The sequence below is a fragment of the Trematomus bernacchii genome, unplaced genomic scaffold (assembly GCF_902827165.1).
Source record: "Trematomus bernacchii unplaced genomic scaffold, fTreBer1.1, whole genome shotgun sequence".
In the NCBI taxonomy this organism is placed as follows: Eukaryota; Metazoa; Chordata; class Actinopteri; order Perciformes; family Nototheniidae; genus Trematomus; species Trematomus bernacchii.
Genome location: NW_022987641.1, coordinates 8,201,752 through 8,229,275, shown reverse-complemented (window position 1 = coordinate 8,229,275; position 27,524 = coordinate 8,201,752). Strand labels below are relative to the sequence as shown.

The following is a 27,524-nucleotide window of genomic DNA, read 5'->3' as shown; positions in this document are numbered from 1 at the left end:
TCTCTTGTGTCATGATGAGGTTCACGTAAAGCACGGTTAATGTATTATATTATTGAGGGAGAATTGTCCGGGGCTACAGAAAAAACATTCGGGGCTAAAGCCCCGGATGCCCAGGCCAGGCGACGCCACTGGCTGCAAGGCATGTCTCTCCTGGTTGAACAGGGATAACCAGTTATACAGGGAAACTACCTTCTTATGAACAAGCTCTCACACAAAACCAGATCCGTCTTCTCCAGATCAGCGTCTGATGAGGTAAGACGCGTTTATAAAGATTGTTTGAAGACTCATTTTACAGACAACATGAAACCTAATACTGCCACTAACCTAGTATAAGGTGTATACTTTTGAGGGATTTTACTCTTACTATATCTATTTCTATGCTCTGTTAAACTTCAGATGACTGTTTTTTTTTAAAGAATACATTTGAAACCATAACAAAAGGTAAGTACAAATGTTTTTGCAATAAATAATACTCCAAGTACCTTAATTAAAAAAAGTACTATTGTACTATTGTGCAGAATTTGAGAATAGTAAATAAAACTATTGAAATATGGATGTTGCAGCTGGTAACTTTTCATTTGAAATACTTTATCTTTATCCAATGCAGTTATGATTGATCAAAATCATAACAAAACATATTAAAACTTGAAATCATTTTTAACCCTTGTGCCCTCCTCGGGCATTTTTGTACATTTTTCCTGACTTTTTTTTTTGATTTGGTGTTCATTTCAGCTGTGTTACAGCTTTTGGCATGGATTTTTGCAAGAAGTCTTCTTTTGAGTCAAATTTTTGAAATCCAATGTCGTTTACTCTTACATGTTTTGTATACTCTCGTGATGCATTTTGCACCCTCTGGACCCCTTCGTGGCAAAAATGTACACGCTCATAGAAACTGCTATTAAATCATCATACATCAATATTTTATTAAACTTTTTTTTCCATGAATCACTTGAACAACTTCTAACGTGCTCAAAACTACCAAACATCCAATAGTTTTCAGGATGTTAACCCTTTAAATGCCTGTTTCATTATTTGAATTATTTAATTTCTCTTAAAAAAAAAACACAAAAAATGAATTTTTTTCAATATAATAATTAGTAGAGGGATGGAACTTTGGTGGTTATTAGAGTCTTGGATGTGTCAAAGATTAGCAACAAAATTGATTTGACTGCATTATTAATTTTTACGTAGTGTCAGATACTACCTTTGGACCCCTTCGTGGCAAAAATGTACACGCCCATAATAACTTCTATTAAATCATCATACATCAATATATTTTTCTACTTTTTTTTCATGAATCACATATACAACTTCTAACATACTCCAAACTACCAAACATTCAATCATTGGCAGGATTTTAACCCATTAAATGCCTGTTTCATTATTTTAATTATTTCATTTATCTCAAAAATGCCTCATTGACTTCCATTCAGACCACATTTGTTGATCTCACTGCCATTGCAGTATAAAACCATGCATTTTGTAATGTCAGCATTTCATTTAGAAGAAAAATAGTGATATTTGATATTTCTACTCTATTCCAACAGATTACACAAGTTTCCGTGTAGGCCGATGCATTACATTCTTACATTTTTGCCAGTTATATTATGGAGCCGTGTGACTACCAGGGGGCCCCGAGAGTGGTGTGTGTGTGTGTGTGTGTATGTATGTATATGTATGTGTGTGCGTGTGTGTGTGTGTGTGTGTATATGTGCGTGTGTGTATGTGTGTGTGTGTGTGTGTGTGTGTCATTTCCAGCAGCAGACTAGCAGGTCCTGCAGCATGTGACCTGGTGCTCTCAGGTGATAGAACAACCATTTTTTAGGCCTGTGCACAACCAGCACACACCTCTCCTCCCTCTCCGTGTGTGTGTGTGTGTGTGTGTGTGAGAATCTGTAAGCATGCACAGATCATTTCATGGGAAAAAAAGGCCATCTTTTGAGGGATGTGTTTGATGTGTCTTTGAAGAGCTGCTTGATTACTCAAAAACAAAAAACAACTGTTAGTGTGTTTATGCACCTGGCTGCCAAAGATAAACATGCAGTTTGACCAAGGGCTTATTTCATTAGTGAGCAGAGAAGGAGAAAGACCTGGAGCAAAGAGAAGGAACTCAAATGAAGAAGCTTTTCAGTGCAGAAGAGACTTCAGAAATAATCTTGCAGCCTTCTTCTGCCAGCGAGCTGCAGGACTCATCTGAAGAAGACACAAGGTTCGAGCTGGGGTCTGACACTGAATGCTCTCTGGAGTCCAGCATTTCTTTGAGTTCCTCTGACCCTTCATCTGAAAGTGGAGAGGACACTGAGGGTCCGGCCCACCATCCACCACCACGGGGGGCTTTCTTCTCACAATCTGTGAGGACACCCTGGTTTTCCCCAGCTCCTGGGAGAACGACCTCCGTTCTTCTCTGTCCCCTCACTGTGGGCCGGACCCTCAGTGTCCTCTCCACTTTCAGATGAAGGGTCAGAGGAACTCAAAGAAATGCTGGACTCCAGAGAGCATTCAGTGTCAGACCCCCCTGTTAAAGTGGACCTATCATGCTATATTTGAATAATATAGTGTAGGACCATACCTATATAAGGCATATTTATACTTTTTTTTTCTCCAAAATACCAAACAGATCATGCATTTTAGCCATGCCATGCACTTTTTTACCCCTGTTTTTGCAAGGGCAGATTCAGTGAGAACAGCACCATCTACTGGCCTGGCATGTGTACTACAGCGTCTCCAGCGATTTCGAACAGCAATGGCCGTGGCTGTCTCCTCCTGATTGGTGGAGTTGGCCCAATAGCCGTAGCGCCACCGTCCTGACGTCAGGACAGTGTTCAAATCTGGATCAGTTTTTATCAGATCCGTTGCAGCCCCTTTTTTAGAGATTTGGGTATGGAGGAAAATAGAGAGGGTTGTGTTTTCTGACACTTGGTGAGTTCCCTGGAACTGGGACACATATTCATGTATAAAAGACGTACAAAAGTGCATTTTGCATGATAGGTCCCCTTTAAACTAAAGTGAACTATCGAAACCCTCAGAGTCCTTTATCCAGATTTGAACACTGTCCTGACGTCAGGACAGTGGCGCTACGGCTATTGGGCCAACTCCACCAATCAGGAGGAGACAGCCACGGCCATTGCCGTTCGAAAGCGCTGGAGACGCTGTAGTACATATGCCAGGCCAGTAGATGGTGCTGTTCTGCTCTTATCTGCCCTTACACAAACAGAGTTAAAAAATGTCAAATTGAGCAAAATGAGGCATGGCTAAAATGCATGATCTGTTTGGTATTTTGAAAAAAAAAAAGTATAAATATGCCTTATTTTGGTATGGTCCTACACTATATTATTCAAATATAGCATGATAGGTCCACTTTAAGTTATCTCAGTGGGTCTCAAACGTTTTGATCACAATTTATGTAAACAAATATTTCCAAGGCACTCCTTTATAATGATTAGGATAAATAAAAACAGGTTTGAAATCATTCCAATGTATACTATAGGACAGTAAACCAAAAATATCGTTTAAAACTGGAGAGATTAAAAAAGATGCATAAATAAATAAATAAATAAATGTTAACTGGTAAAATAATATATGAATGAACAACAAAAATAAAATAAGTTACATTTATTTGTTATTGGCTATGGCAGGTTATTGGTTATGTCCACATACTTATTTGATTATTAAAATATAAACCGATCTTTTCCATGGGTGTTTTAGAGTTGTACCCCCTAGATCAGGTGTCTAGTAATTCTGCTCAAAGTGCACCAGATTCAGGGGCGGACTGGCCATCTGTAGAATCTGGAGAACCACAGAACGGCCGGTCCTCAAGGGCCGTTGACGGCCGGCCGGCCCTTTAAAAAAATTGTTTAACGTCATCATTTAAGTTGCGCTGACGGCCTTTTTCTCATAGTGTTACTGTTTTCGTTACCATTTAAATATTGAATTCTATTTATTACTTTTATTTTAAATCAAATCCACCTGTTTTAGATAATATATTTATTTTGAGGTTGATTTGCAGGTTGGTTGTTATTTGTATTGTTACTGTGTATTTTATTATATTAACTACTATTTATTGCTATTTATAAAATACTGTTATGAACACTATACAATGTCTTTATTTTTGTAGATACCAGAATACATGACACAATGAATCTTTGTAATATATTTATGTTCTCTAGTTTAAATAATCATACCAGTATTTAAACAATGTATGCTGGTCACCTGGAATCCTGGTAAGCTTCCAGCATGGTATATTTAATACTATTATTTATTAAACATAAACTGGTGATAGATGGATGCTGTTTTTTTTAGCTGGCCAGGATGGCTGGTTTAGCTGGTTTAGCTGGTTTAGCTGGTTTAGCTGGTTCAGCTGGTGCACCATCCTGGCCAGCTAAAGTGTCCAAAACCCCTCTAAACCAGCCAGTCTGGTCAACTCAGTTGGTCAGGTTGGTTGACCAGCCTGACCAGCTAAGTTGGTCGACGCTGTTTTTTTCAGCAGGGTAGACGCCGCGGCAGACAGGGAGAATAAAAAAACATGGATAAAAATCAGAGAAAACGAAAAGAGGGGCTGAGAAGGCAAGAGAAAAAAAAGGTGAAGTCACTCGCAGGTGAAGCATATAAATGTCGCAAATTGACAGACCTTTTTGGCAGCTGCGCTGCTACAAGCACTATCATCAGCAGAACAAGTGCAAGATGATGAAGAGAATGATGAGGGCGCGAGTTCAGATATACAGCCAGCCTCCTGCGTTCATGATGAGGGACAGAGAGTTGAGTTGGTGGAAGAACCAGCTCAACTGGCACATACAAGTGCAGGGCAAGAGCAAGAAGTGGGTGACAATTATCCCTTGAACTGCATGAATGCAGCCTAATAAACAGCTGATTTCTAATAACTAATAGTACTGTATTTTTTTTTTCTGATGCCCCCCCGTTGACATTTCATGTGGCCGGACTGGGTCAGTTTCCAGGGCTGAATTCTAGTCCCAGTCCGCCCCTGACCAGATTTAAGCATTTTACTTTAAAATGTTAAAACAAATCTTCCCGGGGGGGCATACCCTGGACCCCCCTAGAGGATGTGACGTCCACCCCCCAAATCAAACATGCTCATTGAGTACTAAATGCATTTGAAGCCTTTTTATATAAGCTGTCCACCATGTCAATATGTTTCTCTGTTTGTAGTGTATTGGTCTTTTGTAGAGGTTTTTCATTGCCTGCTAAAATCTTGCCTAGGGCAGCAAATTGGTCAGAACCAGCCCTGGTGTCCTCCCCACAGCACCCCCCATTTGAAACATGTTCCCACGGCTATGTTGGACAGAGTATTTGAAGAGGATATGGTGGACATATTATCAGCAATACTTCCAGTCAGTACTCCGGCAGCAGCATTTTTACACCTTGGAAAGTCTTTAGAGTCTGGCCTGGATAGCTGGTCACAAATATCCTTCAGCAAAGTGACACACTCTGTCACTCTGGTTGGCCTCTTATGATGTTGCTGTCTTTTAATATATAATTATTTCTCTGCCGCTAGTTCGTTCCTCGCATCCTTCCATCAGTCCCAGTCAACGCATCAGCCTCCAGCACACTTCCAGTGTCTGACTCCATATGATATTGTCCTGATGCTGTAAGGGTGATGCCCCATGATCACAAAATGACCCCTCTAAAGTCTGAGTGCCAACTGACAAGGACCTCATATTATGTTTGTCATTAATGTTACATCACCCATTATAACAATTTTCTTTCCCTTTTTTCTCTTCTCTTCACTGAATAGTCCTTAAGTATAATACAATGTAAAGTCCTTTTCCTGCACCATTTTAAGGCTTCATAACAGGCATGTTTACTGTATGTGTTTGGAGAAATAACACAATCAATGGCCCAGAATTGTACTTTATAAACTATGAATCTTCGTGCTTGAAGAAATACACACTGGCTAAGCCGGCCAGGTTATATGCCTTTTTTGGAGCCCTTTTTTTCAATATTTATTAAAATGTCACTAGTTTTTTAAACAAACCACTATCTGAGGATAATACAAGCAACCATAAAACGCCCTTTATCTAGAGATTGAAGCCCATGAAGAATTGATCCTTCCACAAATATTTTCATCTGCTGTACTAATAAAGTTGCCACGTGTTTTCAAATTCAAGTTAAGGCACTATCTGTGCAGAACATTAAAAATATTCTTCATTTGCAGTATTTTATTTTAAAAGTGTTCAGAAAGACTGCATCAATGATATGCTATATATCTATATAATATCAATATTGTTAACTTCAACCAAAGTCAATTTAAATAGTGGGCAAAAATGCCATGCATGTGGTGTTTGATATAGTTTACGTTGAATTTCAATTTTAGGCAGAAAAACGTATATATTGACTAAAACTTTTTTACAATTTACTATAATTTAGAAAGGTTTTCGTGATAAATCATTTCAAAGTAAACTTTTTTTTCATTTTATATTTAAATTTGAAATGTTGGCACACAACATTATTAATGTATACATTTTTATCATTTAAAAAAAATTATGAATCCATTTATTTTATTGTGTTTCCTTGAGGCTGGGGAAGATGTCCAGCAGTTCAACATGCAAATGTTCTATTACAAGTAAGTATAAGAATAACATGGAGAAGGAAATAAAATAAGTTTAATAGGAGGATGTGGAATTGTTTTCTCTCACCTTGTAATTACACAATCAAACACTCTATAATTTAGCGACACATTTTTGGAATCTCTATTGACTGACATGCGATGACTGGGACTGATGGAAGAATCTGCAAGGAATTAACTAGGAGTAGAGAAATAGTCCTATTTAAAAGACAGCATTGTCATAAGAGGCCAACAAGAGTCACAGGGGTTTGTCACTTTGCTGAAGGCCAGTCTCTAAAGACTTTCCAAGGTGTAAAAATGCTGCTGCCGGAGTACTGACTGGAAGTATTGCTGATATCATGTCATATCCTCTTAAAATACTCTGTCCAACAATATAAGTCTCATGAAGAAAGGTGTTTTAACGCTGATTCAAAATAGCAGAGAAACATGCATTCCTGTACTCAGGAGGGGACATTGACAGAGGATTATTTAAACAACACACTAGAAGTACTTCATTGTATTGTGGGAGTTTCACTAGTACTGAGTCCAACAGTGTCAATCTCACGAAGAACTAATTGCAAACATATTTTTTTCCCTCATCAAACTTAGCAGAAGTGGCTTGATTTTGTTCTCAGGAGGGGACATTGACAGAGGATCTTTTAAACAACACACTAGAAGTACTTCATTAGCCGCGTTCACACCAAGTACTTTCCTGTACTTAGTTCCGGCACTAAGAGCCCTGGCGCTTTTAACCCCAGGGTACTTAGTACAGATCGCGTTCACACCGGAGTACTTTTCCCTGAGGGAAGATTACAAGTACAGTAGGTGGCGGTAAGCACCTTAAAGTTGTTTGCAACCCGCTACAAAACAAGAGAAGAAGAAAAACTGATACAGGATCTGTTTAATCGCCATGTCGGTTTTCTTTATTGCACTCTCAAGACATAACATTAAATAGAAATATTTTAAATGTAACTAAAGTGTCAGTTGTACATGTCAGTAAACATTGTCAATATAAAATAAAGTGTCAGTTGTACTATATAATAACAGTAATAACAATATAAAATAAACTCCCAGCTGTAGGGAGTCTCAGCAGCAAACCCACCTTTATTATATATCTTCCTGAGACCCACTGCATCCGTCTGCCATAAACACTATGCAAACATACATGTTAGTTTTGGCCCATAGTGGACTCCATGTTGTGTTGTGTGAAATGGGGGGGAATTAAAAGTTTAGGTCAAATAATATTTAAAATGATATAAATTATCATATTTGTGTATGTGCCCCTGCCATTCCCCCACAAGGTTGCAACATTGATGATAAATAAATGACAAATAAAGCTTTGCCAGTTTATAACCGATGAAACATGATGGTATCAGAATAATCACTTACATGTGATGTATAGGATGCTACACAGGTCACAAAAGATAAAGTGTCAGGAGAAATAAGCTTAATCGCCATGTCGGTTTTCTTTATTGCACTCTCAAGACATAACATTAAATAGAACAATTTTAAATGTAAATAAAGTGTCAGTTGTACATGTCAGTAAACATTATATATAAAATAAAGTCATAACAGTAATAACAATATAAAATAAACTGTCCCAGGTGTAGGGATATTCTCAGCAGCATGCACACCTTAGTGCAACGTTGTGTGTCGTGTGTCAGTATTTACAAAAACTATACCAAATAAACTGTTATTAAATGCAGTTTGTCGCTCATCCTGCCGCTGCGCCGACGCTTCCTCATGGCGCAGCGCCCACACTTCATCCTGGTGCTGCTGGCGCTCCATCTGCTGCTTGAACACTTCTGCCTGGCGCTCCATCGAGGTGAGCATCTTGTCCTCCGTTTCCTGGGCCTTGGTGAACAGCACCATCTGATCTCCACGCAGCGACTCATTCACCACGGCACGCCGGTCCTCCAACGCCTGGGCGGTGTCAAAGAAATTCGCATCCCGTGTCCGCTTTCCTAAGAGGGGAAAATAAGCAATATACAATATACAAGTTTAGTCGCCATGTAGTTTTACAACATACTAGGAATGTGTTTTTTGTATTTTCACAAATAGAATTAAGGTTTCACAAATCTGAAACTGTGTTATAAAGAATGTTTAGACCCTCTGGGATAATCCATCGGCTATGCAGCGATTTAAGAGGTTCAAACACGGAGGATTGTTCCTTTTTGAAGAGTGCTTCATGTATGCTTGAACTTTGTTTAATGTTGTTGAGGCAAGTTAAACATAAAATATGATGAATATTATGAAATAAACATGATTGTGAACATCAGTTCGATGCGTAACGTTCTTTCAAGACAAAGTTACAGTGTGTGTGTACTGTGTGCTCGGGGCCGGTGTTAGCCTATTATGGCTAGCATGGCTAGCTTGATCTACTGAGCAAATAAAAGTACATCTGAGACCATTATTGTGCAGATTAAAACCCCAGTGCATGTAGTTGATTTTACCTTTGTCGTGGTCGTCCTCGTTGGCCACTGAATCCGTCGTTTGTAGTCCTGCCCGAGTTTCTTTATTTTTAGCCGGTGTGCCGTGGGGCTGTGCACATTCCCAGGTCGAGTGAAAGCTACTGAACTGGCTTCAGTGCATTCCCTGGGTCGCGTCCTCTGCGTAGATCTCCAGAAGCGCCGACACCTCCTCATCATTTCTTGATGCTTGCCATAACTGCTTTCAAAAACAAACACAACGCACAGAGCGTTGTGTTTTTGTAGCGAGGAAAAACAATGGCGGCTCTACACAACATTTTCAGAGTTGTACGGGCGTGGTTTGCAATTCGCCCAGCCAATCAGCACTGGGGCACTTTTGGAGAACTTTTCACCCACAGAAAAGTACGCTCTCTGAGTTGGCTCTAAAAATGGGGGTAAAAGTACCCGAGATTAAGTACGATTTTTGGTGTGAACGCGACTCACGGAACTAAAACGCGAAAAGTACGGTGAAAGTACTCCGGTGTGAACGCGGCTATTGTATTGTGGTAGTAGGTGTAAGACTACTGAGTCCAGCAGTATCAATATCATTAAGAACTAATGGTAACATTTTCTTTTTATCACTCGTCAAATATAGCAGAAAACATGCATTATGGAGGGGACTCTGACAGAGGATTACTCACAAAGTAAACCGTAAAAGTTGTCAATTTTAGACACAGGCTTATTATATTTACAGCCCTTAATAACATTCATTTTCTGGGCTCAATATGTGTCTTGGCCGTTTTCGTTGTGATCGCTAAATTCACCTAGTTTCCCCTTGTTTATAATATTATCACCGTTCCAGCACACGAGTGCTTTTGTTTTGAAATCACTTCCGTGAGTTTCGCCCAGCCCCTCGCTCCAATGACCATTAGACCATTTAAGGTAAAAAGCAAAAAGCAAAAACGTCTCTCAGACGCTCTTCCGTTTACATGTTTAATAAAGAAAAACAATTGGACGGTAGATACACGGATTAAATCGTGTCAACAAATCCCTGAAAAGTATCTTGTGTCAAGTACAACAAAATGGATAGCCATGATTTGCCAATGTCTCATATGCTCTTTATTTCTTCACAAAAAGGTGACAGTTAGGGCGTAGGGCAGGGGTGGGCAATTATTTTTTACAAGGGGCCACTTCAGAAACTCGAGCTGTGTTGGGGGGCCGAATCAAAAATAAGTTGAACTTAATTCTGCTCAATATACCAATACTGAAAAGATGTTTTACAGTATGTTAAAGATAAGAAATGAATCAGCTTTATACAAAAAGAAATGAGTGCTTTTGATTTTTGTTTTTCAGTTAATTTGACTTGTTCAGTGAGAAAAATCCAGTCTGTCTTGGGCTTGAACAAGTGCACGGAAATCTGGTTCAATGTCTGAGGTGGATATGCGAAGGACAGCTGAGAGGTGATCATCAGTGATAGAGGATCTGTATCTGGATTTGTTGAACTTCATCACTGAGAATGTCTGTTCACATATGTAGGTAGATCCAAAGAGGACCATCATCTTCTGAGCACGTCTCCTGATGTGTGGAAAGTTCTCCTCTTTCAGGGAAGAGTAAAACTCAGGCAGTGAGACTGACCTAAAGTGCTCTGACAGAAGTGTGTCAGACTGCAGGTCAATGAGTTAAAGCTGAACATCACTGGGTGCATCATCCACATGGCATGTAAATGGGGAAAAGATCATGTTCATTTCATTCTCAACTGTTTTGAAGTCTTTAAATCGCCTTGAAAACTCACCATGCAGTGCTTCTAACATGGATGAGTACCTCTGGAGGTGATCAGCTGATGGTGTGGCTTCCTTCAGTGTTGGCAAGTGCGTGAGAATGTTGTCCTCCATTTGGCTTGAGAGAAGCTGCAGCTTTCTCATGAAAGCCTTCACTGCACTGTACATGTCATGCACAAAAAGGCCCTTGCCTTGCATTTTGACATTTAGTTCACTCATTAGTGCAGTCACATCTACAGCAAAACCAAGGTCTGCCATCCAGTCTGCATCTGAAAGCTGTGGGATGTCGTTTCCTTTCTTCACACAGAAGTCTTGAATCTCTTCTCTCAGGTCCCATACTCTTTTCAGCACTTTGCCCAGGCTGAGCCACCTGACAGCTGCATGGTAGGGTATGTCACGATGTTCAGTCTCACTTTCCTCCAAAAGTGCAACAAACTGTCTGTGATTCAATGCTCTTGCCCTGATGAAGTTAACTATTTTAGTTACAACATCAACAACATGGTTAATTTTTAACACTGACTTACACAACACTTCCTGATGTATAATACAATGCAAAAATACCTATTTCTGCTCAAGGTTAATTTCTGTCACTTTATCCTGCATTCTCTTCAATAGTCCAACATTTTTCCCTGTCAGATTTGGACAACCATCCGTTGTCACGCCTGCCAGCTTGTCCCATTTCAGTCCCAACTTTTCCACACATGCATTTACCTCCGTGAACAAATCACTCCCTGTTGTTGTACCTTTCATTGACTGCATGGCTGCCAGCTCCTCCGTGATTTTGAAGTCTGTAGTTATCCCACGTAGGAAGATGAGTAGCTGGGCAGTGTCACGTACATCGCAGCTCTCATCCAAAGCCAAGGAAAAAAAGTCAAAGTTGACCGCTCTGTTCTGCAGCTGAAGCTCCAGATTTCCCGCGATGTCCTCAATTCTCCTCGTAACAGTGCGTCGGGAGAGCGGCACTTTCTCAAATGCCTCCTTTTTCTCCGGGCATATTAGTGTCCAACAAACACTCCTTAATGAACTCTTCGTCCGAAAACGGTTAACTTTTAAGACATAACTCGTCTTGACAGCTGCATCTCTGGATGTGGAATGTTTTGTGAAAATGTGTTGTTGGCTTTGCAGCTTAGCTAGCAAAGCATCCGACCCCTTTGCCCACTCTTCCTCAGACAGGTTCTTGTATTTATCTGCGTGTTTGGTAGCATAGTGGCGACTCAAATTGTACTCCTTGAACACAGCGACCTGCGCACCACAAACTAAACACACAGCTTTACCTTTCACTTCTGTAAATAAATACTTAGCGGTCCATGTCTTGTTGAAAACGCGGCATTCAGTATCGATCTTTCTTTTTTTGCCCTTAGCGGACATTTCGAGGACTAGCCGGCCAGCATCACTCGTAGCTGTTACGGCATGCGCGTTTACGTAAATAAATAAAAAAACCAGCAGCTTCCTTTTCAAAATAAAAGCAACACAGTTAGAAAAGTATTTACGCCATGCAAGCAATACAGCTGTGTTGCTTTTATTTTGAAAAGGTTGCTGTTTTTTTTCATTATGTTATAATTTATGATCAACCTCACACGGGCCGGCCAAGGCCGGCCAACGGGCCGGATGTGGCCCGCGGGCCGTAAAATGCCCACCCCAATTCCGAAATCTTTCATAAGGAAGTAATTTCAATTGATGACAAGAACATAACAGTATTACAAAAAGGGTCCTAATATAGTTGAATACACATTATCTACATATTACACACGTACTGTAGGTACAGTAAACTGTATATATATATTTATAAAACGGACAAGTCAAATCAAGCAATCTGATTGGTTCTTAGCCGTGGTATACTGAGCGTATACCACGGGTAGAATTGTAAGTTACTTTTCACAACAACTCAGTATTCCTCCGCGTCTGAGATAAACAGTATACAGTTGGGCTTGCTTTTCAAACTGGAACAAGAAAGCAGCGGAGAAGTAACGGAGCAGAAACCCTCCTTTTTACGCAACGGTCCAGACATAGACATCAAACGGCAAAAACATATTCAGTGTGCAGCTCCTTTGGCATTAGGGCAGGGATATTTAGATACTTTCCAAGGTTCGACATAATGAATTGTGCTACTTTTAAAGCAAGCAACAATGTTTTCAAATCTGTAATCAAAAAGGTCCGCAAAAACATTTAAGATTAACTTCGACCTCCGGGGGGGGGGGTCTTACTATGGAGGAGTGGATTGAGGAGTGCCTATCTCCAGAACAAAAAGCACCTAAACGACGACATGCAGAGCTACGTGAAGAGCAGGTAGACCAACTGGAAAAGTATCACCATTCAAAAGCTTTCTGATGCGGGTCTTGAAACAAAGCAGAGAAATTATGACCGTTAGTGGCCACAGGTGCGAAAGCTCTCTCCAGAGCTACTGGAAGCCGAATCTCGGGGACCGGAGAAAGTGGAGCAATATTCTCGCCACGCCACGCCACGCCACGCCGCCCCTTAGCTGTGATATAATGAGCATATACCACGGCCTGTCGTGAGCTATTGCTTAAATATATATATATATATATACCTGTGTGTGTATATATATAGGCCTACAGTATATGTATGTATATGTAACCAGTAACTCATTTATGCTAAAAATCTTGTTTTTACAAGATGGCATCGCCTTTTAATGTGGTTACAGAAACAAATAAAACATACGGAGCACCGAAACATTTTTTATTTTATTTTTGTACAGCATTTTGTGTGTTAAGTGACACTATTAGTATGACGCTGAGAGGCGACAACATTAAAGCTAACGTTTGGTTACTTAATGTTGATAATTTGTGATCTTCTCGCTCCCAGGAAAGAAACTTAAAATAACGAGACTAATGGAGTCTCTGAAAAGGTTCAAATGGGTAGTTTAATTAAGTAACGTGGTTAAAGAACAAGCATGGTGAATGGAGAGACAAAGCCGGTGTTGTCTTGAGGGAGGCTGCAGCGAAGGGAAGAGAGTGAGTTATCTTTCGTCCTGCCTTTTTATCCACGTCTCGTTGTCCCCCGCTGTGCAAATAGTGGGTGGCCCCCTACTCATTTGCCGGTTCGATATCGCGAGAGCACAGATGATTTCGACATTGATATTCTCTGCCTACTTCCTTAAGCATTTTCTCCTCATTATCTCTGTCATGACTTTCTATTTAATACCTTATAAACAGCTGTAATACTTAGTTTAGAAGTCCTAGTGGTTCCGCTCCGGCACAGTTCTTATTTTACGGAAATTCCCTCTGACGTCATAGCTTCTCACGTATCTGTAAACACTACGATCAACTAGACCTTCATTTAATATTCAGCAGTAATAATATCTTAACGTCTATCGATGTAGTGTTAAAGTCCGTACGTTTGTGTGTAACACTCCAAGTCATTTTCACTTTACATTCAGAAAACGCAACATTAGTCACAAGCTAACCGGATAAAGGATTTTTCAGAATAAAAGCTTGGCATTGATTTCCTGAGAACTTCCGGGCTTTTCCACAATAAAACAGCTTTAAACTGACGATATGTTTTAGACTGAATTATGCTGTTTAACATTGATTTTAATTTCTAACAATCCCTCCTTTCACACCTTTTAAGGTGTGAACACAATACTAAAAGTAATACGTTCTTCATCTGACTGCTTTTAAACTGACGGTATGTTTTAGACTAAATCATGCCATAAAACATTGAATTTTAATTTCTAACAATCCCTCCTTTCACACCTTTTAAGGTGTGAACACAATACTGAAATCAATGAGTTCTTCATCTGAACTTTGCATAGTACATAACTCATATCAAAAACATACTATCAAAATGGAATGGTTCAAATAACCGTCATCAAAAATACAAACAATACATTGGTTGGTCTTCTGGTGTAAAAGTTTTCCCTTGTGCATAACTTTTAGTTTTAACATTCAATATCACTTTTTAAAATAGCAGCAACTTGTGGTATTAGAACATTTCTTACTCCCTCCTTTCACAGAAACCGTTCCCATACCACATTCAGTGTTAAGGCACTTGTTTTACAAAGTATAAAAACATACTATTTAAAAATCGCATCACTAATAACAGTATAAAACATAAAAGTTAGAAACCTTTTTTGAATAGTGCAAAGTAATACCACTTTGTAGCTGGTTCTTCATTCTAATGATTTCATCATTTGAAATATATTTCATCATTTGAAATATCACATGATTTGGACATTCTTTGAACAATCTCATCATTTATCATCCATATCATTTAACATCATTTACACACTGTCTTCATTTTCATCAATATCTGTATATGGGTTGAGTCGTCTTGTTCTGCTAGCAATTGAAACTGTTCCCTTATGAGAAATGTACCCTCCCCCCTTTCATACTTTTTAAAGTATGAAAGTAATATGTTCTCTAGAAAAGGCCGTGGTGATCAATCGGTATGTTAGGGTGCGGGTACATGGAATGCAACTCCAACATCTAGCACTCCCCTGGGCACCCCTATGCTATCCTTGTACACTGTCGAGCCTAAACTCCCTCCTTTGACTGGTCTCTTAGCCTTACTGGTTTTGGGGCGTTTCGCCATGTTGATTAACTGCCCCACTGTCATTGGTACTGCATATAAAACATCACTGGCTGTACAAGTGCACAGGTCCCAGTCTAATCCTGTAGCAAGACTGCATACAAGGGTTTAGTTCCATGATACCATCAAACATCTACTCTGGGATACGGCATTTCAGACAGTCATTTCTGGGAGAAGATTTTGGTCAGTTACAACAATTGGAGAATTTCATCACTTATGGTTCCTACTTCAGTACCTTTGGGTGGTCCGTTCTAATGCAGTGATAAAGTTCCTTAAATGGTGTGAAAACCGGTGGAATATCAATAACTCATTTCACTAATTTATCTTCAATTCTAGTCTGTTTAAAGAACTATGCTAACCCCTTTAACAGTGTGTGGAACCTTGGGTGTCCGAGCATGTAACAGTTACTCCCTCCTCTATCAAGGATTTTAAAAACAGTAGTTATTTCATCCATGGTTTGTAGTTCAATTTAGGAATTTTCACTTATGGCGGATATGTTTCTACTTTAAATAACATCTCTAAATTTCAGGTCATCCCTGATTAAATGGATGACCATCAGGAGATGGTGGCGCTTGTCTTTTAAACTCATAATTTGGTGCCGTGCGCTCCCTGTGAAGCTACAAGTAAGATTTAAAACAACTGCTGGGTGGGTTGAGTGACCCCTTCTCTCTAAACGATATGGGTTGTCAAAAATATGCATCATTGCAATGAGTGATCCAAGGCCCCGCATGTATTACTCCCAATTATATTGCTTTTTCCAAAATTAAATTTGCAATCGCTCTTTGCCCAGTGTCCTTTAAAACTCTACATCTTGGACAAACAAATGTTATTTCCACCTTAACAGTTCTTCTATGGTAATAACTATGCTACAATGGCGAAAACAATACTTTAGATTGGGATACTATATTTGGCTTGGTATTAGCTCTCCCTTTAACATTGTCCAACTAACACAGATTTGTCTGTTCTTATAGAGTGGTCACTAAAACTATCCCTTTAGCTGTAGATCAATATTGTAACACATTAGATCTCTACCAAATTCACCCATGAATAAAATCTTTTAGGGAATAATTCGTTTACATGATGGAAAGATTGAAAAATATGTTCTACTCCTAAGTCCCACAACACTCACTGCTTAAAGTGTAAAGTGTGGTGAATATTTCCATCATGTCTACCCCTTTATCTCACAGTACCCTCAGTGTGTTTTAGGATTATTTCCTCATTTTACTTTAACAGTTTCCTCTTTATTACTATTTTAATTTACCAATTTATTAATTCATGGCTAATAAATCTTTTTGTCTTTACGTATTTATCAAGTCAATTCAAGTTTGTTTGTGAATAAGTGTGTTTATGTATAAACTCACTCACTCCCGTTTTCCTTTTCTCCTCCTCTTGTTGTCTCAAGCCACGACCCCCTCACATTCTGTTAGACCATGCCAACTCCTCTGGTTCCGTCTTCTCCTCAGTCCATCAGCTCTTAAATCCTTTCGCTGGTACTCTTTTCAGTGGCCCAACTGCTTTGCATTTCATCTCCTTCTTTACAGTCTCTTCGCTGTTGTATGGAGGGCGTATTCTGCTTTCATGTCCCACACTCTGCTCTTGTGCCAAATCTCGTGGCTCAGCTTGGAACTTCATGTCCTGGGTTAGGGACTGATGAGAGTATGCCTCTTTATGTCAGCATGCTGTTCTGGTTCTGGATGCCGCAGGTGGAGAAGGTTCTGGATGCAGTCTTGTCGTTGTTGGTTCAGCTCTGGTTCTCTGTCTGTTCGATGGAGGAGGAGGAGGAGGAGGAGTCTCCTGTAGTGAGGTCTTTCGTGTGATAGGGGTCGTAGCAGTCTGACAGGCAGAGAGAGAGAGAGAGTCCAGGTCTCGGGACGCATTACCTATAGAAATTCTAACACACTGAGGTAAAGTAAATCTAACCTTCTCCACTCTATCTTCTAATCATACTATCTGTTTTAAATGTTAAATGCCATCTAAACACAATTAATGTCTACTAATAAATGTACTATATCTCTAAACATTGTTTTTTCTCCCACTGTAACACATCTACTCCAAATAACTCTTTCAGGAAACCATTTTCTTCTATAAATTGAAATACTTACATGTTTCAAGCACCACATGTTTCACACACTATAAAAGGACATCTCCATATATTCTCCAATATGTTAAATCTCACTATTACTTAGAACAATAGTAACTTTTGTGACTGGATACATCTGTGCACAGTCGCCACAATCTGTTGGGGAATTTTGTTCATAGAGTTTGTACATACAGTTGTCCTCGTGGGTTAGTACCCTGTTTCTACTGTAATAACTTTTCAATAATTGTGCTCAGGTCACCAGTTGGTTGTCCATAGTCTTAACGGGGGTGTTTCTGGTACAGACTAAAACATGGATCCAGTGTATTTGGAGATTCCCCTAAATTGTAAATTCCCATCACTTAAATATTCCGATCACTTAAACCCATCTCATCATTTGATACAAGAACTGCATATAGGGGGGGTGAATGATCTTGATTGTAACCTCCTCATCTTTGGGAACGAGTATTTCTAACTCCTCCTCTTGTTGCTCAACTGATCTGTTGGCTCTGGGGATAAGTGAAAGTCTCTGAAACACAGCTGGTGTTTTGTTAGTGATGTGGGCATTTTCTACGAGTGAACTAATGGATCCATGTCTTTCATGATATTGTACTCCCCATCCAACCAGAAAGGTGCCAAGTGTAATGAGCACAATCAACAATGCTATTCTGACTCTTATCCCTAGGGGACCCCATAATTGCTTTGGCTTTGTTCTTGACATTTTATCCATGGTTGTGTCAGTTATAAAATGTAAATGAGTACAAAAATAACGTATACGAAAATGGAAACAAAACATTGGACTCTTTTTCAGGTGAAAAAACAAAATAGGTTTTCACTTTAGTGTACAATCTATAAAAATCTAAAGACAATTAGTCTCTTGAGCTGTTGATCTTAATCGTATTTCTATTTATTGTTTTTGTTCCAGCTCTGCCAAATCAGTCCTAGTTTCCAATAACTTTTCTGGAAGTTGCCAGTGAAGGGTGACAATGTGTGAGGTGGTGTCAATTTGCTCCTTTTTCTTTACCTTTAAACCGGAGCGCGTGGGAAGTTCTTTACAACTTGTCACGGTTCCGACCACCGGGGATCAGCCCACTGTGTTTTGGGAACTTTCACCCTCACCCAATCACCTGGCCGAACAGGAGTCTCTTCTGATGTCTCGTCTGGTATCTGTGCAGTCTTTCCTAGCCTGTGTAGACAAAAACTTGGAAAATATTACTCAGAGCTCTGACATATTCATCCACTTCTATTTGTCTAATATCTAAAACTGGACCACTCCCTCCTTGGAGGAGGCCCAAGCTTTGGTATACCTTTTGTTGTTATGCGACCTATTGTTGACAGCATGTTAGTATTTATCAACTACAACGTTACCGAAATCCATTATCTGACTAATCATGACCTTCCCTCCTTTGAGCATAAAATGCTCAATTAATATCGCAATGATTACTCTATTATGAATAGGACATGGAAAACCCCTTAACGTTGTAGCAAACACATATAAATCCTCTGTGTACCCACAAGGCGTACAAAGATGTTGTGTGATGTATCGTCTTCCAATGGTATAAATGCACATTGACTAAAAATCTGTCATTAGTACAACAATATAGTTTACTTCTTGTTAGTTCAATAATGGCTTTTGTCATGGTACTATGTATCAGTGTGTCACGATCTGTCTGTGTTGTATTTTGTCTTGTCTTTTTCTGTCTTTGGTTTCCTGTTTTGTTTTGAAAAGTGTTCACCTGCCTGTTGCTTCCTGTCTCTGTGTTCCCTCCTGCCTGATTGCCCGATTGTGTTCACCTGGTGCCCCTGTGTTTTCTCCTCCCTCCTCACCTGTGTCTTGTTTGTATTTGACTGTGTGTCACATGGTAGTGTTCTGTGTTCTACTTTGTACCGGATTAAAGGAATTATTCTTGGAAATCTGCATTTGGGTCCTGCCTGCTGCACTCAACCGGGACAGAATGAACCAACCAGAAATGGGCCCAGCAGATCCATTTGAGGTGGATTTACAACATTTTACTTTTTCTTTGGCTTGCTGCTATGGTAGGTGGAGGGGAGCGTCCAGTGTTCAGCAGAGAGAGGCTGCTCTGGCAGAGGCTCACCAGGTGGCAACAGTGGATCCATCTTTGGTTAAGTTCTTACCTGACTGGATTTTGGATTTCCTTTCGATGTGTGATTCCCAGCCTGCTAGCCCCAGGCATGCTAGCCCCCTGCCTCCCAACTGCCAACCTGACACCATACATCTCGGTGTGTTCCGTCTGGAGTCAACCCCTGCTTCTTCCCCATTTCCTGCTCCTGTCCAGGAGCCGTTCTCGGGTACTCGTCTGGCTTTTGGAGGTCCACGGAGCCTCCAAAAGTCTCCTAAGAGAAGGAGTCGCGAGTCCAGGCTAGCAGCCCGAGCCCCAGAAGCCTTGCTTTGGGCTCCAGTACAGGCCCCAGCAGCCATGGTTCCGGCTCCAGAACCGGCCCACGCAGCCATGGTTCCAGCCCCAGTTCTGGCCCCAGCAGCCATGGTTCCAGCCCCAGTTCTGGCCCCAGCAGCCATGGTTCCGGCCTCTGTTCCGGTCCAGCACGCCATTTTTCGTCAGGGAAATCTTCTGGGCCAACATGAGCAGATGATGCGAGCCTTAGCTGAAATCAATCAGTCCTTGGCTCTACACATGTCAAACCTTGCTGCCAGGGGTCTGCCGGGGGTCTTGCCAACTCTATGTCCTGTCCCATTGGGGGTCCCGCCGACTGCTCTTCTGCCGGGGGTCCTGCCAATCATATGTCCTATGCCGTTGGGGGTTCCGCGGAGGGTCCTGCCAACTCCACGTCCAGTATCGTTGGGGATCCTGCCGACTGCTCTTCTGCCGGGGGTCCTGCCAATCATATGTCCTGTCCCATTGGGGGTCCCGCCGACTACTCTTCTGCCGGGGGTCCTGCCAATCCTATGTCCTGTCCCGTTGGGGGTCCCGCCGACTACTCTTCTGCCGGGGGTCCTGCCAACCCTATGTCCAGTGCTGTTGGAGGTCCCGCTGACTACTCTCCTGCCAGGGGTCTCGCCAACTCCGTGTCCTGTCCCATTGGGGGTCCCGCCGACTACTCTTCTGCCGGGTTTCCTGCCAACACCAGATCCTGTCCTGTTGGGGGTCCCACCGACACCTGTCCCGTTGGGGGTCCCGCCAACAACTCTCCTGCCGGGGGTCTTGCAAACTCCATGTCCTTTCCCATTGGGGGTCCTGCCGACTACTCTTCTGCCGGGGGTCTTGCCAATCCTATGTCCTGTGCCGTTGGGGGTTCCGCTGAGGGTCCTGCCAACTCCACGTCCAGTATCGTTGGGGGTCCTGCCGACACCTGTTCCGCTGTGGGTCCTGCCAACCCCATGTCCTGTCTCGTTGGGGGTCCCGCCGACTACTGCTCCGCCGGGTTTCCTGCCAACACCAGATCCGGTTCTGTTGGGGGTCCCGCCGACACCGGTCCCGCCGGGGGTCCTACCAACTCTGTGTCCTGTTCCGTTGGGGGTCCAGTCGACACCAGCCCTTGCTACATCCGGGGTCCCATTGACACAAGCCCATGTCTTGTTCGGGGTCCCGTCTGCGCCTGTCCGGTCGGCTCCGGTTCCTGTCCGGTCGATACTGGGTCCTGCCCGTCCTCCGGAGCTGTCCTGTCGACGCCTTCCTGCCCGGCCTCCGGAGCTGTCCTGTCGACGCCTTCCTGCCCGGCCTCCGGAGCTGTCCTATCGACGCCTTCCTGCCCGGCCTCCGGAGCTGTCCCGTCTGCGCTTTCCTGCCCGGCCTCCGGAGCTGTCCCGTCGGCGCCTTTCTGCTCGTCCACCGGAGCTGTCCCGTCTTGACCTTCGAGCCCGGCTCCCGGAGTGCCGCGGTCTTCGCCCTCAAGCCCGGTCTCCTGAGTTCCCCAGCCGTGGTCTTCGCCCTCGAGCCCGGCCTCCTGACTCTTCCAACCACTGCCTTCGCTCTCATGCCCGGGTCCCTGAGTTCGCCCGCTGTGGCCTTCGCCCCTTTTTGGACTCTGCCTTGCCCCCGGGCCGTCCGCCCGAGACCCCTTCCGGGCCCGTCCTCCGGACCCCCTCCACCCACCCTGTTGGTCCTGGTTGTGCGTCCCTCCTCCAGACCCCCTCCACCCACCCTGCTGGAATTTTTTGGATTTTTTGGGACTTTTTGGGACGTCTGGGATCCGTTCCTTGAGGGGGGGGTACTGTCACGATCTGTCTGTGTTGTATTTTGTCTTGTCTTTTTCTGTCTTTGGTTTCCTGTTTTGTTTTGAAAAGTGTTCACCTGCCTGTTGCTTCCTGTCTCTGTGTTCCCTCCTGCCTGATTGCCCGATTGTGTTCACCTGGTGCCCCTGTGTTTTCTCCTCCCTCCTCACCTGTGTCTTGTTTGTATTTGACTGTGTGTCACATGGTAGTGTTCTGTGTTCTACTTTGTACCGGATTAAAGGAATTATTCTTGGAAATCTGCATTTGGGTCCTGCCTGCTGCACTCAACCGTGACACAGTGTTGCTGCGAAAAAACCACACTGGTGTTGCTAATACGTCTTAATAGCTCTAGTATTAGAGATTGGCTGACACTGTTAAACAAACAAATCATGACAGAATAATATGTCTTTAAACTAGTGGGAAATACGAACTACTCTCACAGAGGGTTGCACGCAGAAGAACATGAAGGGCTGATGTCCCTCACTTAAAAATAGATATTGCTTTATGCACTACTTTATAAATCAACAAATTAACTTGAACATAAATAAATGAAGACTGATTCTTGAAACTGTTGTAAAAAACCCTACAACTTCTTCATCCAAGCTCAGTGTTATGTTATTTAGTTGGCAGCTCATGCCTTAAATCAGAAACTTCAGACCTATTATAAAAATGTGTTTATGAGAGAATGTAATCTGACTCCATATATACCTCAACTCAATAAATGAAGTTCCCCTTTAAACACAGCCCCGGTCTTCTGACGGGGTCTATCTATGGTGGCTGGTAAATGTTGTGCCAGTTTCTGTCACTCTGTCACTGTTCTCCCGCTAACAGTCACTCTCTAGTTCTGCTGGGTTCTTGTTGACTTCTTCACTGGTTTGAGACAAGCGATCTTATTGAAACACCTCCCTTTGTAGCCAGACTTCACCACAGCAGAATCGAGTTTCTGTTTTTTTTTTTTTTAGCAGGTGCACATCAGGTGTAGCCTGTACTGCCCCTTGAACTGCAGTCGATTTAAACAGGAGGACTTGGTAAGGACCCTCCGTCTTGGGCGAGGACTAGGCTTTCATCTTCATCTTTTGGGCGAAAACCATTGTCTTGACCTCTCTAGCTGTGTGGGCACAATAGTTTTCTGTGTGGGGGAACAACATCACTCGTAATCTCTTTCCTTCTCATAATTACAAAAATAGTCTGCTAAATGTTCTACTATGTTTTAATCTTCTTATACTAATCTGTGGATGATTTATATTTAAATGCAATATGCTACTCACTATTGTTAAATAACATTCATGTTTGGAAATACTATTCTTCTTTGCCATCCCTGAGACCCCCTGCCTCTGTTATAGTCATGGAAACCTCCCCTGGGGTAACTTTGTGGAGGGCCGTTGTTTGATGCAATGTTCTGCGGACACTCTCTTGACCAATGTGTCAGCTGACCACATTTGAAGCATCCTTCACTTTGGGAACCTCTTTCTGTTGATTGAAAACGTCCTCCTCTGCCCCTTCGTTGTATGGGAGGGTATACCTGTGCTTGCGGCTGTACTTGGGTAGGCAGATACACAGGTGCTTGCTGTTGCTGGAGTTGTGTGGGACATGCATTGGACCAATGTGACGTCTGACCACATGTGTAGCAGCCACCATTCTGGAAACGTCTTCCTCTGAAACTTCCTCCTCCGCTTTGTTGGTTCTGCATTTGATTCTCTGGTTCTTCCTGAGTTTGAACTGTTAGAGGTGTTCGCCCTGCCTTCTCTGGTTCTATGGCTATCTCTGAAAGCTTCTCCTCCCTTCTCCTTGTCTTCTTCCTACAAGCCTCAATGTCTTTCTCAGCTACCTGCATCTTCAAAAGTCTTAGTTTTAGTGCTTTCATCACTTCGTCATTTTCCCTCTGTGTTGCCTGGTATGTCATGTCTTGGTGAATGAGATGTTGTCTCCATTCTTCAATGGGTTTAATGTCTAATCCCACCTTGTCTTCCAGGCATGCCTGCACGGATTGGGGAAGGGCTTTAATGACCGCATTCTTCCACAACATCACGACAGCCGGAGAAACGTCATGTCGTTCTCCAGTGCTGTCCTCCCACACTCCTTCACATCTCTTCAAGAAGGCATGCATGTCTTCCTCCGTTCGTTTTTTCAGGCTGGTGAGGGCATGTAAACTGTATGCTGTCGGGTAGATGTGACGAATAGCAGCCCAATAGCTCGACCTGATTTTGTTGAATGAAATGTCATCTGCAGAGTTGGCGCATTTGGCCTCGAAATCTACTGCTCTTGCCTTTAGTCTTCCTTCTATCCGTCCTAGCAGTGCCCTCATGTCTCCCAAGCACAGGTCGTCTTGGACAGTGTACTTCTCCAGATCATCCACCCACTTCTGACCTCCTTTGGTGAGTGGAGGTAGCTTGGACACTAATGTTTCCATGTCCCTGTGAGTCCATGGTTGGTATTGAAATCCTCCTTCTCCAGCTGCTATCACCGGTAACATGTGGATTGTGCAGTTCTTGAGTCTTCCAGCTATAGCTACTGTTGTAGCGTCTTGAGATCCGTCTTCCTCTCTTCTTTTGAGTTCCTCCTTCAGCTGGTTAACTTCACCAGATAGCATCCTTACTTCATACTCCAAGTCTTTGACACGTGTAGCTGTGGGGAGTCCATCCAACTCCAATACTTCTCCTATAGGGGCTTGGTGAAAAGGGTTGTTCTCTGATATGTTGGAAAAAGACACTTCAGTTAGACTTGGATTCTGCTCTTGAGTTTGGATAACTGGAGCCTCTTCTGTTATTCCTGCTGTGTCTTCCTTCACTGGCCGATCTGCCGCTTTTAACACATGTATGCTGTTTGTCAATCCCTGGCTGGCATATTTCAGATGGAGCAGCAGACTTGTAACTGTCGTTTTTCTATTTTCAGCTTTGTTCATAGCGCTTTTTTCAGGTCCATACCAAAAGGGGTGTCTGGTGTGGATCCATGCTTCTTGCTGGTCTAAGTATCTCTCATTCTCATAAGCAACTACAGCTTTTCTATGGGCTTTTGTTGGGCCAGGTTGATCATCTGCTGGAATCAATCCTCTCGTCTGCCATTGATCAAACAATTCCTGTATCTGTTTCCAGTTCTTTTGTCTGTCTGATGCATGTGTTGTGGCATCTGATCTGACATGTACCTTTGCCTTGATGTCTGCAGTTGACCCTGGCTCTGCGGGTGCTCCTAACTTAGTGTATTTTGGCGACATATTGCTTAAGTAGTTGGATATAGTTATTAAATGTATCCAAGATGAATCACTAATCTTCTGAATAGTACCTTCGCTCCTGATAGAAAATATCCTATGTCATCCGAACTTAACTTCAATACCTGGGTTTTTTTTTTTTTTTTTTTTTTAAAAAAAAGATTAATAAAGTAAAAATAAAAATATGCAAAAAAGTTTTTAATTTTTTAATAATTTTTTTTTTTTTTATAAACCTTGTACAGTGGCTTGGCTTTGAAATATGCAAATAGAAATCTCGTAAAAATCTAGCTTTACTGTGTATAGTGTATTCCAAAGTGCATGAAATTATGCTAATGTCATAAACTATGTTTTTACTTCAATTGTGTGGTGTTTAGGTATTCTACAGTCTAGGTTGAAAGACTTATGTAAGGTTTCTTATCTTAATATCAGGAACCACCTGTGATTCTATCTATGTGTGATGAAGTACGCGTTCATCTATAATACTTGAAAATTATAATCAATTGGTGTTGTATTTATACGTTTGTCCCTTTACCCCTATTTCTTGTGCAACAATTCTGTACAACCAGCAGAGTGCGCTGTTGTAATTTTTCAGCTTTTTTTTTCCACCCTTTTAAATTTTTCTAAAAACGGACTTCTTTTTAACAAGAAGCTTATTTTCTTAAAAACTATCTTTGATATGGGAAAGAAATTCACTTTATGATTAAACAGTCAAACTTAAACCAGCGAATACACTTGCAATCACAATTTGTAGGATTAATGGACAAAGCATAAAACAGCCATCAGCACACACAATTTTTAGGATTAATCGACAAAGCATAAAACAGCCAAACCACATCGCACAGTATAAGCATAAGCAGGTAAAACTCCTTTGCAAGGACTAATATTTCAAAAATCAGATTTGAGCTTTTTAGAAAATACAATAATCTTTTTCTTCAAAAACCAAACTCCAACGGTATAGATAACCTGATTCAGCAAAATGGAATATCTAATTCCAACTTTGACTCAAGAAGAATGATTTTTTCTACACACTATGGAGGTCATGAATATTGAATTAGCCTCATGTGAGTGAAACTGAATGGATTTCAAAAAGACAACAACTGGTCCTCTGAATTAGCATTTCACAGAATGGCGACTGCCATGTCATTGTTTGTCAACATGAGGTCAAAACAAGATGGCAACTGATTTCAAATGCTGACCTGCAGAACAAAGAGTTTTTTGCAAGAAGAATGGCTGTCTCTGATGCGTTGAAATCCTGGAGGTGTTGATCTCAACAAGGAGACCTCATTCCAGGCTAAACTTCAGAGCAGTATAACAGCACGACACTCTCAATATGCTATACAATTTAAACAAGTTAATACAAAATAGTTAGAGACCATCAAAACTATTTAGCCTATGGTCGTCTGCAGTGGCGACTGGTCATTAGGGGCAGGTGGGGCACAGCCCCACCTAGTGTCAGCAGAAAGTATTACAAATAATGATTACAAAAATGCAAAAAAAAAAAAAAAAAAAATATATAAAATATATTTTAAGATCATGTTTAATCATCTGATTCGTCTGTACATTGCTGTTTTAGTCTGTGTTCTTCTAATTAGTGTGTCTACAGTCACAGTGTGTGCCTATTGAGCTGTTTAGAGCCATGTGGGACAAAACCTGATTATGCCCCTTCCTCTCGCTGTGAAGTCAACGGTGACTGTAAAAACTTCACTGCGCATGCTCAGAGTATTTTGTAATGAAATGTGTGTGGCAAAAAAATAATGACCAGAGGGGCATGGAGCTACCATCCCCACCATACGTCATCTCAAATCATTCAGAGCTGATTGGCTGTAAGTACGTGTGCCGCGAAAAGTGTGGTGCTTGAAGAGGAGACGAGAGAGCTGCAGTGGCGCGTCCTAAAACCAGGAAGTAAGCACAAAAAAGCAATGAGATTTCTCCAGAGGATTTTAGAAAATAGCTCGAAATAAGATCTGTGGGAAACGTACCTGTTAGATAAATGCACGTTTTGATTAGCCGGATAACATCCACATGTCTACCCTACTTATATAATTTTTTTATCATAAATCTATGGATTAGATTTATGATAGACTTTTGAAACTACAAGAACATAAGGAGGACTTTTACAAAAAAGTAATAGAAATGTTTGTCCAGAAGGATAGGCAAATGGACTTCATCTTCAAGTCAAGGTAAGACCGCCATTTTATTGAAAATGGGATCTGACTAAGAGAGAACAATTCAATATTTAAATGATAAAATGACATTTTTTGGGTATCCTTTTGTTGAACTGTCTGTTTAAAATTAATCGAAGCATCAGACAAAAAAAGCTTTTGAAAATAATATTATATTTTGGTTTAGGTCAAAATATAATATTTGTAAACCTGAAGAGTCAGTGCCAGTGCCTCACCAGCCATGAACCTCACTGCACGTCACTGCAGAAGCTTATATATAGACATCTAAGTTTTTTGTGCCCCACCACTTTTGTACATATAAAAACGCCACTGGTCGTCTGGGCAACTCTCACGCTATTATGCGACCAAATGGGAAGCCAGTCAAACACTATTAAAAGAATATCGTCTATCTAACGCACGAATGCCGCATTTCTTTCCGTAATGCACACGCAATGATTAAAGAGTATACTTCAGACTTCCACAGACTCTTATCACCAATTAAACAAGAGACCATCTCACTTATTTGGGACAATGAAACAAGACGATTCCATCTGATCTTGAGACTAAAAACGAGACGATGCCATCAACTCTCTTT

General features: G+C 41.6%; 1 protein-coding gene across 1 annotated transcript in view; it reads left to right on the top strand.

The window, feature by feature from the left end:
* The first annotated feature begins 203 nt into the window (after nt 1–203).
* Nucleotides 204–27,524, top strand: part of LOC117484944 (NXPE family member 3-like) — a 45,565-nt gene continuing 18,244 nt past the window's right edge. The window contains 1 exon segment of the mRNA XM_034133444.1: nt 204–252. Within this exon segment, the coding sequence (XP_033989335.1) occupies nt 248–252 (5 nt within the window). The 5' untranslated portion in view covers nt 204–247.